General features: G+C 38.9%; 2 protein-coding genes across 2 annotated transcripts; one reads left to right on the plus strand and one right to left on the minus strand.

The window, feature by feature from the left end:
• Positions 1-1625: 1625 nt before the first annotated feature.
• On the plus strand, positions 1626-3909 carry LOC103436501 (pentatricopeptide repeat-containing protein At2g15690, mitochondrial). The gene has a single exon (XM_008374936.4). It carries the CDS (start codon positions 1711-1713, stop codon positions 3571-3573), a length of 1863 nt encoding a protein of 620 aa, XP_008373158.1. The 5' UTR covers positions 1626-1710; the 3' UTR covers positions 3574-3909.
• A 329-nt stretch (positions 3910-4238) lies between these two features.
• On the minus strand, positions 4239-5433 carry LOC103436500 (calmodulin-like protein 30). Its single transcript, XM_008374935.4, has one exon. The coding sequence runs from the start codon at positions 4930-4932 to the stop codon at positions 4378-4380; it is 555 nt and encodes a 184-aa protein (XP_008373157.1). The 5' UTR covers positions 4933-5433; the 3' UTR covers positions 4239-4377.
• Between the last annotated feature and the right edge of the window lie 6951 nt (positions 5434-12384).

The raw sequence follows: 12384 nt of genomic DNA on the forward strand, positions 1-12384 counted from the left end.
TATCATAAATCATACGGGATGCACATGTATGCTTATAATCCTTGATGCCATGATTAAATAATGTTATAAGAAATGTTGCACTGTTGCAAAATGCCTAAATAATCCTACGGGATGCGTAGGTAAGTTTATTATGTTGATAAGAATTATTAAATTGTTATGGCATGCTTATATTTACGTAATCTGCTCATCATTGCTGCACCCTGGTGTTAGTGCTCGTCCCGGGTCAGAGCCAGTTCTTCACGTGTATGTTCACCTCTGCACCGCACACTCGCCTTGGATCCAAGTAGGTGCCAGTCCTGTTGTACAGGTTGTATTAGGCGACTCCGATTCGTAGGTGACCATGATTTATTGCCAGTATTCACGTGATCGTAGCACTAGAGCATATGTTATGATTACACTCAGTCCTATCATACAGGGTCACATTAGGCGATTCCGACTCGTGTGCTAGCCTAGATTGATGAACATTAGTTCTGTTTATACCATATTTAGGGCCTCGTATTTAGATCTCGTACAAATACTCGAGGGACTTAAATGTAATTATGTAATAAAGGAATGGGCAAATATGTAATAAGTGAGGAGTCCTTATTCTATAAAAAGAACTCCTCACCCTCACAATGAGGGGAGGCCAATTCCTAGGCCCTCTCATCCTCAGAAACTCTCTCATCCTCAATACTTTCAGAAATACATAATCAGTGTGGATGTAGCCCAAACCTTGGGGTGAACCACGATACATCTTGTGTTATTTACATTTCTTGCTGATTCACGATCGGATTTACGTTGTTCCAAGACCTCTGGTTTTGTGCATCAACAAGTTTAGTCGTACATGTCACATTAGGCGACTCTGACTGGTGTGCTAGCATAGTTTGTTAAGCACCTGATTTTACTTGTATTACTATTGAGATTTTGTAATTTTGGGATGTCATGTCTTATTTACGTTTTGCAAGCTACGGTAAGTATTTTCATACTATACGTAGTATGTATAATTTGGAAATTATACATGTTTTACGGTGAGGGGTTATAACGTTTTCAAAGGTTTTTATTAAAACTTTATTTTTAGGCCCACTCACCTTTGTGTTTTGCTCCTCCAGGTTTTAGTAGCTGAGGTTGCATATCGATGAAGATTCTTGGGCAAATTTTGGGTAGACGGTTACCTTCGATGGTATAATTTTTTATCATATTTTAGTGTACTGTACTTATGCTCTGTCATCACGTGTGAATTGGGTTCATTCCCGCTCACAGCGCACTCTTGTATTTAGGCACTTTTATGTTTAAATTTATTCACATTTCTACATTTTAGGTTTAAATTTATTCACAGTTCTACATCATTTTACTTTATGACTTCGTCACCCTCCAAGTGTTGCCCAGCACAATTCGATTCGGAGTCCAGGTGAACATTTCGGGTCGGGGTGTGTTAGAATTTGCTTTCCACCAGATTTGAACCTAAGATATTTCACTTCCAAGTAAGGATGAATATCATTAGACTGTAGTACTGAGTGATTTAAAAAACAAAAAAAAAAAAAGATTGAGCAGAGCATTTGTGAAAATAGGTGGCTTAATCTCAACAGTAGGATGATATTGGACTGTCAAGATTAAAAAGGCTTGTATGTACAGTCGAGCACAAACCGAGTCTTATTTAATAAGTTGCGGGTTTTACACACGAGGATTGAGCAGAGCATTTCATTAGGGTTTAAGCTAAAATCTCCCTCAGAAATGGCGTCTCTCATGGCGATTCGACGCGCACGAAGCCCTTTGCTGTCTCCTTTCTTAAAGTTACGGCCTCTTCACCCTTCTCATTTCTCCTCCTTTCACGGCAACAACACCACCGCCATCCCAACCCTAACATCAGCGAAAACCCTAAGCACCTCCGCCGTCCCAAATGAGCACCCGAGGCCTCCTCAGCAACAACCCCCGCCGTCCGATCCTAGGTATTTCAATGACCAGGCGAACCTTAACCAGTGGAGCCCAGAAGGTCAGGGATACGGCAACCCGAACCAGTGGAATTCGCAGACCCAGGGGCCTGGGAATCAGTTCAATTATCAGGGTCAGAACCAGAGCTATTCCAATCGGGGATATCCTAATCAGGGTTCGGACTATCCCAATCGCGGATATCCTAACCAGATTAACCAGAATCAGAGCTACCCACAACGCGGAAACTCGAATCAGTGGAGTCCGGCTCAGGGGCAGGGGAAGGGCACTCCTCAGTATCAAAACCCTAACCAGGTGAATCCTCCCCCTCCGAGCCCCAATTTTCAGCAACCCAGAAGCCCAAATCAGTGGAACAATCCCAATCAAGGATACCCACAACCTGGAAACCGTAATCAGTGGAGCCCACCAGCTCAAAACCCTAACCAGTGGAGCCCCCAATCTCAAAACCCTAATCGGTGGAGCCCACAACCTCAAAACCCTGCTCAGGCTGTGAATCAAACCCCGGAAGTTGTGCCCCGTTCGATCGATGATTTGAGGAGGTTGTGCCAAGAGGGAAAGGCTAAAGAAGCCCTTGAATTGATGGATAAGGAAGGGGTCAAGGCTGATGCTGATTGCTTTCGTTCTTTGTTTGAGTTGTGCGGGAGATTGAAGTCGCTCGAGGACGCAAAAAAGGCTCATGATTTCTTTTTGCAGTCTACCTGCAGGGGTAATCGTGAGTTAATCCATAAAATCATTGAAATGTATAGAAAGTGTGCGAGCATGACTGATGCACGGAGAGTGTTCGATCATATGCTTGAGAAGAATATTGATTCTTGGCATTTAATGATTAATGGGTATGCGGATAATGGGTTAGGAGATGATGGATTGCAGATGTTTGAGATGATGAGGGAGAAAGGGTTGCAACCCAATTCCGAAACTTTCCTTGCAGTATTCTCAGCTTGCGCTAGTGCAGATGCGGTGGAAGAAGCATTTATACATTTTGAGTCGATGAAAACTGAGTATGGAATTTCTCCAGGTGTGGAGCATTATATGGGAGTTTTAGATGTGCTTGGAAAATGTGGTCATCTTTACGAAGCAATTGATTATATTGAGAAGCTCCCATTTGAGCCTACAGCGCCAGTTTGGGAGGCATTGAAAAGTTATGCTCGGATTCATGGAGATATTGATCTTGAAGATCATGCTGAGGAGTTAATGGTTGCTCTTGACCCGTCAAAGGCTGTTGTGAATAAGATCCCAACTCCACCACCGAAAAAGCATACTGCTATTAGCATGCTTGATGGGAAGAGCAGAATTAGTGAGTTTAAAAATCCGACACTCTACAAGGATGATGAGAAGTTAAAGGCTCTTGCTGCGATGAAAGGAGGAGGTTATGTGCCAGACACAAGATATGTCCTTCATGACATTGATCAGGAGGCCAAGGAGCAGGCCTTGCTTTATCACAGTGAGCGATTGGCAATCGCGTATGGTCTCATCAGTACTCCGCCAAGGCAAACTCTTAGGATCATCAAGAACCTCCGCGTGTGCGGTGACTGCCATAATGCCATTAAGATCATGTCGAAGATTGTTGGAAGGGAATTGATCGTCAGGGACAACAAACGATTCCATCATTTCAAGGACGGAAAATGCTCGTGTGGGGATTATTGGTGAAGAGCATATGTCACCTCAGAGCTGTCTAAAGAGTTCTTCCCAGTTGCAGTTTGGTTTGTAAAAATTTCGAACAATGCCGAGCTATATACGGGATCCTTTGCAGACCAGTACCCGTGCTTCTAGTTGGTAGGAGATTAACCATCCACTGCTTGTTTCGACATACGTACTGAGCTATATATGCATTGCATTATCTATTTGTCAAAATGCCAAATCACATTTGCTTATCCTTTTTCGGCCTTCTGATTGCTTTCTTCCTATGAGATGCTATTGGGTTAATGATGTTTTGAAGCTATTAGAACATACTTTCAAAATATGTCAGGATGGTTGTTTCTCTAATTTTATGGTGCACAGATGGTGTTTTGGTATTTAGTTAAATTGCATGAATTTTTTTGGTCTAGCGGTACTTTTTCTGCTCAATATTAGAAGACGTCCCGAATTCGAATTTACCGCCCCCATTTATAAAACAAGAAAAGAGGGACTATGGCATGATAGATGACCAGTGTCCAATTTAGATGATGTTCATAAGACTTTATTTTGATGAGATTCTTAGCTCTCTCTAGTTGTATATCCCCTTGTGTCTTGATCATGTGATGAGCGAGATAAACACAAGGCAAATTATACCACCAGTTACAGGGCATATTATCTCGAAGAAAATAAGAGAAGCGTTTGTTGTCTTTGGGAAACAACGTAATCTCACATTATGCTACTACCATTCACCATACAAGGCCAATTACACACTAAAGTGCTTCACATGGATTTACATAAACACGCACAAACACAAATGAAAATTAGGTCTCTATTGCTCTATGCTGGTCTCATGGAACGAGTCATCATGGTCATGAACTCATCTAGGTCAACCATACCATCCCCATCAGTGTCAACCGCTCTCACCATCCGCCGGCAGTCTTCAAGGTTGCACCTCTCCTCCAACCCCCTCAGCACTTCCATAACTTCTTCTGCACTTATCTTTCCATCGCCGTTCAAATCAAACATCCGAAAAGCATTCTGGATGTCCATCGTTCGAATCCCTCCCTTCTTGTGTACTTCCATGAACTCCTTGAAATTGATAAAGCCATCCTCATCCAGATCAACAAACTTGAAAATCTTCGGCACTTCTCCAATCATGTTTCCCTTTCCCAATGCTCTCAGTATCGCCTTGTACTCCGCCTGAGATATCTTCCCGTCTTTGTTGGAGTCAAACTTTTCAAATACTTTCTTCATCTCATTGGGATTTGGCTCGAAAGTAGGTGCTATGCCGGAGTATTGCCTGTCTCGAAAGGAAAACATCTGAGATGGTTTGCGCAGAAACTTCCTCTTTGATAGGTTGTACTGGAAGTCGAGGAAGTTTGCATTCGCCATATCCGCCACAGCTGATCAAGAAGAACTACGAAAATTGAACTTCGATACAACAGTCCAGGTAGCCGTCAATACGAGATTGCGGAAACCGGGTGTCTCCGATCTTTATATACTGAACACAACAATTTGATTCCTTTACCAATTTGTGGTAACTCAAGAACAAAAGATTCCAAGGTGATAACTGACGGAAAAAGCTAGGAATAGATAAGAAAGAATACATTCTTTAGAAAAGCTACAAGCAACTACAATCTCCTTTCTCCTCCTCAAAACTCTCCTTTTGAAGAGTGGTTTACTTTTTTCCCGGTATACCAAACTAATCGTAAAATATTTCCTGGTATACCAAAAAATCTCGTAAGAAATAACTCCGTTTAGCTCATGGTGGTTTTCCGTTATCCAAATCCTCCATCACTTCAATGTCCTTGCGAGCTGTTATCTTCTGTACATATCCTGCAATGGTGAATGTCTCGGTAAGAAGTCGTAGGGTTGTGATTCAAAGCCACAAGGGTTCCGAAAGAATCAGTAAAGTTACAAAGCACGCATTAAACGCAAAAATGAGGACCCGAAGGAATAAGTAAAGTTTCCTTTCGAGCTTTGAACAATCTTTCAAGCCCTTTAAGCATCCTACCCATAAAGGCTTCCTTCATAAAGTAAATATCAAAGTTAACGTTTACACATCATCAAATATCCCCTCATATATCTTCCCTTTTACATTGCAACAAAGAATGGCGCTCAACTGGTTGCCAAACATTGTCCTTGATTCTAGTTTTAGCACTAAACCACCATCCAATAGAAAAGAAAGTTGGCAAAAAAGAGAGGACGACAACAACAACAAAGCCTTATCCCACTAAGTAGTGTCGGTTATATGAATCCTAAAACGTCATTGCCTTCGGTTTTGTGCCATGTCTTCCGTTAGATCCAAGTAGTCCAAGTCTTTTTTAAGAGTCTCTGTCCAATTCTTCGTAAGTCTTCCTCTACCTCTTTGGTCCTGAGCCTCTGTCTCGTAATCGCATCTTTTAACCGCAGCATTTGTAGGTTTTAGTGCAGAAAAAGAGAGAATTGAAAGAAAAAAAAAATTGTACAGACATGCTTATGTTAGTTAATTTAATTCCGTAAATCTTGAGATGATATATTTTGTCCTTCACCTAAGTTGCAAACTTAACTTAAAGAAACATTTGAACGAGAACCTAATTTGAGGACCGGACTCAAAAACTTACACATCAACCAATACTACTCATGATTACTAGAGGAAAATCTCAACCAGCCAACAGGAACTGGTTTCTCGCTTCTAATTGTCTCTATAAATTCTATTGAATATAGTCACAGATGTATAGGTGGTTGAGATTTTCCTTGATTTTCGTGGGATTTTATCACTTATCACTTCTAGAGTTGTTTTTCACTGTTTTTAAGTGTTTTTAGTGTGTTTTGAAAGAAAAATACGAAAATTTGAAAAAAAAAATTAGAAAAAGTTTTGAAAAACCCAAAAAGAGTCGTTTTAGAGTGTTTGTATCTTAGGGTACCTTCCAACACAATGATGAGGATTTGATTTTTAATTGCATGACTGTTAAAGAAAGCTGCAAACATGGGTGAAAGTTTGATATGCTCTTTGGTTAATGCTTAGTTGTAGTTATCATTAACGAATTCGCATGTAATCACAAAGGAAAAAGATCAGTTTTTGTAACATGCTTGAAGAAAGGAACTCAAATTAGTGCTACAACCCTGAGAGACTTGAGCCTATTCCTTGTTTGGAGAGTTATTAATCTGTGATGTTTTTGTTTTCTAAAGTCGGTGCATGATCTCATTATTTCTTTGCTTGGTTGCTACTTAGAATGCGTTTTCATCATTTTAGTTCCAAATACTAGAAATGATGCCCGTTTCATTCAAAGCTTAAAATTGAGTGCATAACATATAACAAGATGAAGTTGTTTAGTAGTTACCACCAGAGCCAAAAAGCCTTAATCCCTTGCATATGTTTTGTAGGTTTAACCCCTTTGAGCCTAATTTCTTTGTTAGCCACATTATTCTTACCTAGCCTAGAATATGACTATCCATACCCTTGTTCTTGAAGTATAGTGGAGCATGACTTAGAGGGAATTCCTTTTGATCAAACATATTGCAGAAAACAAGTGTGGGGGAAGGTTGTTTCCAACGAAAAAAAAAACGTGAAAAAAGAAGAAAGAAAAAAAAAAGAAGAAGAAAAAGTTGAGAAAAGAAAGGAGAAGAGTTCTAAATAAGTGAGAATGAACTCACAAGTATTGGTTGTTGAAGAAAGGGTTCAAAAGTTTGAATCTGGCCCTAAGTGTTTTGTGAATCTCCCTTGTGTTTAAAGTTGGTTGCTGCATTCAAAAGTGAATTCTAAGTGTCAATTCCATTACTTTGCTTACTATTGCTTTAAGAACCTTTGTTTATCCTTGACCATTCTTTGTTAGCCAATACCTTAGCCCCGTTACAACCCTTAGACTTCAATCTTGATGGTTGTGTGTTCGATAATGTGGAGGTTGGGATTGGTATGAGCATATGGAATCCCTGGTTCTCACGTCTAAGTAGTGATATTCCGTTCATGAGATCATATATATACATGCATTAATAATTCCAGAAAGTGCCTTCTTTGATTATAACATATGTGAGTGCTAGTCTACATGTTTACATCAATCTTCTCACATATACTTAGTATAGGGAGTGTAGTCAGAAAATCTGTGTGAAAATAGAGAGTATACCCGGTGAGGAATTGAGGGAATTCTCTAAGGCATGTTACTACATTCAAAACATTGTTTTAAGTGATTAAATGCGATCTAGTGAGTAGTGACTGCGATTAAGTGTGTGCTCGAGGGTAAGGATGACTAAAATCTATGTGAGTAGTGATTTTTAATGTGTCATGTTTCATTGGAAATCCCTGAGGCGAATGTTGGAAGGTTTAGGTTATGTTTTGTTTGTTTTGTTTTGCTCGAGGACTAGCAAAAGCTAAGTGTAGGGGAATTTGATAGAAGCATATTTATACGACTTAGTTAGCGTGTTTTCTTGCATTTTCATAGCTATTTTCTATTTATTAGAGTGTTTTAAGCTATTTTCATGTGTTTTTAGGTTCAAATGACAAAGTTGGCAAGAAAATGGAATTTGGAGCATTTTAGAGCAGTTTTGGGCCAAGAATGGATAGAACATGTATGGAGCAAGGTGGATGGACGTTTTTTGAGTTCAAAAGGCTAGAAATATGCTAAGGAGATGAAGAAAATAAATTCAAGACAAAGAAGATAAGGAATCAGCGAAAAGGAAGGAACATTATCCAAAACATTATCCAACCTTATCTTATCCAAACTAACCTTATCTTATATTATCCTAACCTAATCTTTTGCTACCTTAATTCCAGTTGCAAGGGGGGATCAATTGCACATTAAATCACCTAAATACCCCTTTCCTATTCCTGATCCTAAGTGATGCCGCACCTTTTATTGTTTTTCTTCTAGAAATCTGCCAGATATCCCCTTCTAGAAGTTTTGTGCGAATTTCCTAGTCCTTTTTCCTTAGGATTGTGTAATCCTTCTCCTCCACAACTTTTGTGCTGAAACCCTAGCCTATAAATACATATTTTCTAACCCTATTTTCGCACCACACACACAAGAGCCAAAACATCAGAAAAATACAATTGTGCCGCAGCATTGCAAGGAAGGAAGGAGAGGAGACCTTTGGAGCCGTGCCTACCATTCAACGCTTTGGATTGTTGGAGCGTTTCTAGATGTATTCTATCTATTGTTTCAATGTTTAAATTTAATTGTCTTTGTTTAATTGTGAACATGATGAACTAAATTTGTTTTAGTTAGAGGTGAATTCAAAGCCATGAACATATATGTGATATGAATTGATTTCTTCTAGTTATGATTTCATAAATCATGAATGCAATTTACTTATCTGTTTGATTGATAACTTATCTTGTGTGTTGATTGAGGATGCATACTTAGTTTGCATGCATGAATTTGAAACTAGGATATAAGGGAATTTCACCTAATCGTTATGAACTTATATTCACGAGTAGTAAAAGTCACTAGTCATGATTGTGTTAAGTGAATTCTTGGTAGGAGTATCATGTAGTTCATAGTTACGAATGCCTTGTCAATACTTATGATTTTCATATAACTTAATGATCTTTGATATGTATCTCTATTATGCTATTCATATAGGGAACTTGATAAGAATAATTTGGTTGTGTCACTGAGTCCAATTCAATGAATTTAGGAAAATCTGAAAGTTAATTTGTGCTTCTCACGATTAATTTGGGGCATTTCATTCATGGTTTATCGGAAGAATAACTGGAAATCGATTTGTATGCATGTGTGTCATGTGTGGAGAAGGACCCTCTAACTAGCCTTACACCCTTAATTCACCCAATTTCATATTATCTTTAATTTGTTTCTGCAAAGTACTTAGTTTTACTTCAAATTTGTCAAAAACCAATTCCCCTTTATATTTCATGTCTTTAGGTTAGAATCTGTCCAAACTAGGTTCTTTTTAGTGTTTTGAGTCTTTCTAGTTCAATTTTGGTCCAAATCACCCTCTAGTTCTTGTTTTGAGTCAATTTAACTTAGTTTTGTGTTATTTGAGTCAGTTTAGTCTATTCTGAGTAGTTTGAGTTTAGTTTTTTGTTTTAGAGTCTAGTTTTGTGTTTTTGAGTTTAATTTGTGTTGATTAGCATCCCTAACTAATCCCCGGCCTAGAATGATCCCTACTTATGCGTACTACAACTATCTTAATAGGGTTTAATTTGTGTGTTAGTTTATATCACATTAATCGCATGGACTCGAATTTAATCGCCAAGAATTTGGGAGCAATGGTAATTAGCAGTTTCAGTCTTCGTTCTTGAAATTGGATTTTCCTAGATTTAGTGAAGGAGATGATCCTTTGAGGTAGATATACAAAGAAGAACATTATTTCGATTTCTTTAACATCGAAGAATCCAATAAAGTGAAAATAGCTTCATTTCACATGGAGGAAGAAGCTTTACAATGGCTTCAATGGGCTTGTTGCTTGAGTAATTACACAAATTTGGAAGGATTTACGATGGTTCTGTATCAAAAAATTTGGTCATTCTGTAACATCTCACATCGCCCAGAGGAGTGAATCCTTTAAGCCTTATATGCATATTCCCATTTCTACCTAGCATGAGGCATTTTCACTGGTTTCGGGTTCCATCGGAACTCCGAAGTGAAGTGAGTTCGCACGAGAGCAATCCCATGATGGGTGACCCATTGGGAAGTTCTGCTCACGTGAGTTCCCAGAAACAAACTGTGAGAACGTGGTCAGGGCCCAAAACGGACAATATTGTGCTACGATGGAGTCGAGCCCGGGATGTGGTGGGGGTCCGGGCCGGGATGTGACAATTTGGTATCAGAGCCTATCCTTAGCCGGATGTGTGCCAACGAGGACGTCGAGCCCCTAAGGAGGGTGGATTGTAACATCCCACATCGCCCATGGGAGTGGATCCTCTAAGCCTTATATGTATATATTCCCATCTCTACCTAGCACGAGGCCTTTTGGGAGCTCACTAGCTTCGAGTTCCATCAGAACTCTGAAGTTAAGCGAGTTTGCTCGAGAACAATCCCATGATAGGTGACCCACTGGGAAGTTCTGCTCATGTGAGTTTCCAGAAACAAAACTGTGAGGGCGTGGTCGGGGCCCAAAGTGGAAAATATCGTATTACGGCGGAGTCGAGCCCAGGATGTGATGGGGGCACGGGTCGTTATGTGAAACCATTTGGACTTGAAGATTCAGCTGAGAATCTGGTAAAGTTGAAGCAGTTAGGAACTCTCAAGGATTATGTGATCGATTTAAGAAGATTAGCTAATCGAACAAAAGATATCAATCTTGCATTACTAAAATCGTGTTTCATTGGAGGATAAAAGCTAAATTACGACATGATGTAAAGTTAGTGAAACCCAAAAATGTTCTTGAAGCTACAACTTTTGCTCATCAAATTGATGCAAAACTCATAGATCTTAAGGTGAAATCTAAACCTCCATTTTTGCAATCAAATTTTTGATCTCCTCTACAAAACTTGAATACTAATGTTGTGAGTAAAAATCGTCCTAAACCTCCTAATATTAGGCAAGTAACTCTTGAAGAAGTAGATCATTGTAGAAAAAATGGCCTATGTTTTCATTGTAAAGAAAGATTTGTAAAAATGCATACTTGTGAAAGGAAGCAACTTCTTTTGATTGATGTGCAAGAATTTGAGTTTTGTGAAACTGATGACATGGAAAATGAAGAACCAGAGATTACTGCTTGCACCTCCAACAATTCAAACCATGAAGGTTTCTGGTTACTTTAAGAACTGTCATGTGACTATTTTAATTGATTTAGAAAGCTCTCACAATTTCATAGATGTGGGATTAGTCAAGAGGTTGAAAGGTTTTTTAGATAAATGTCATGTTTTTAATGTCAATATAGCTGATGGTGAGAAAGTAGCTACTCAAGGTACATTAGCTCAAGCCCCTATTACCATCCAGAAATTCACTTGTAACTCAGATTTATATGTCATTTCTTTTGGAGGGTGTGATGTTGTATTGGGAGTGCAATGGCTTAGAACCTTGGGGCCTATACTTTGGGATTTTGATAAGCTTTATATCCAATTCACAAAATGGTTTGAAACCTTTTGTATCACCAATCCTAATTTTAGACCACATTTAAGAAAATTTATTTTAGTTTTCTTTGATGACATCTTGGTCTATAGCTCTACATGGCAGTTGCATTTAGATCATCTTAGAGTGGTATTTGATACATTAAATGAGCATAGTTTGTTTGTCAAGCAATCTATGTGTATATTTAGCAAATCTCAAGTGGAATATTTAGGTCACATTGTATCTAAACAAGGAGTTTCTGCAAATCCTACCAAGTTGGAATCAATTGCAAAATGGCCTATACCAAATTTTGTGAAAGTATTAAGGTAAGATAAGTAGTCCATTGACTGCTTTGACTAAAAAAGATGGTTTAAGTGGTCTTCAGCAGCTATCGAAGCTTTGCTTACTTTGAAAGAGGCAATGTTATCTCCATAAGTGCTTGCATTACCAGATTGTAGTAAACCATTTGTAATTGAGACTGATGCTTCTGGTCATGGTATTAGTGCAGTACTCCAGCAAAAGGGTAAACCAATTGCTTTCATTAGCAAGACCCTTTGTCCAAGAAATCAGGTGTTGTCAGCTTATGAGAGGGAAATATTAGCAATTCTTCATGCCATTCATAAGTGGCAGTCATACTTAGTTGGCAACCACTTCATTATTCAAACTGATCATCACAATCTGAAGTATTTTCTTCAAGGAAAAGCACACACTCCCTTTCAATAGAAATGGGTGACTAAACTTCTAGGATTTGACTATGACATCTAGTTTAAGCAAGGGTGCAATAACTCTTCTCTGCAATCTATACAAGAGTTGGAACTTCATGGTATTTCATATCTTTACTCAGAGTGGATGG

Source organism: Malus domestica, chromosome 05 (genome assembly GCF_042453785.1).
Source record: "Malus domestica chromosome 05, GDT2T_hap1".
Taxonomy (NCBI): domain Eukaryota; kingdom Viridiplantae; phylum Streptophyta; class Magnoliopsida; order Rosales; family Rosaceae; genus Malus; species Malus domestica.

Coding starts and splice junctions, on each gene's coding strand:
- LOC103436501 (XM_008374936.4), top strand. CDS start 1,711: ATGGCGTCTCTCATGGCGATTCGACGCGCACGAAGCCCTTTGCTGTCT.
- LOC103436500 (XM_008374935.4), bottom strand. CDS start 4,932: ATGGCGAATGCAAACTTCCTCGACTTCCAGTACAACCTATCAAAGAGG.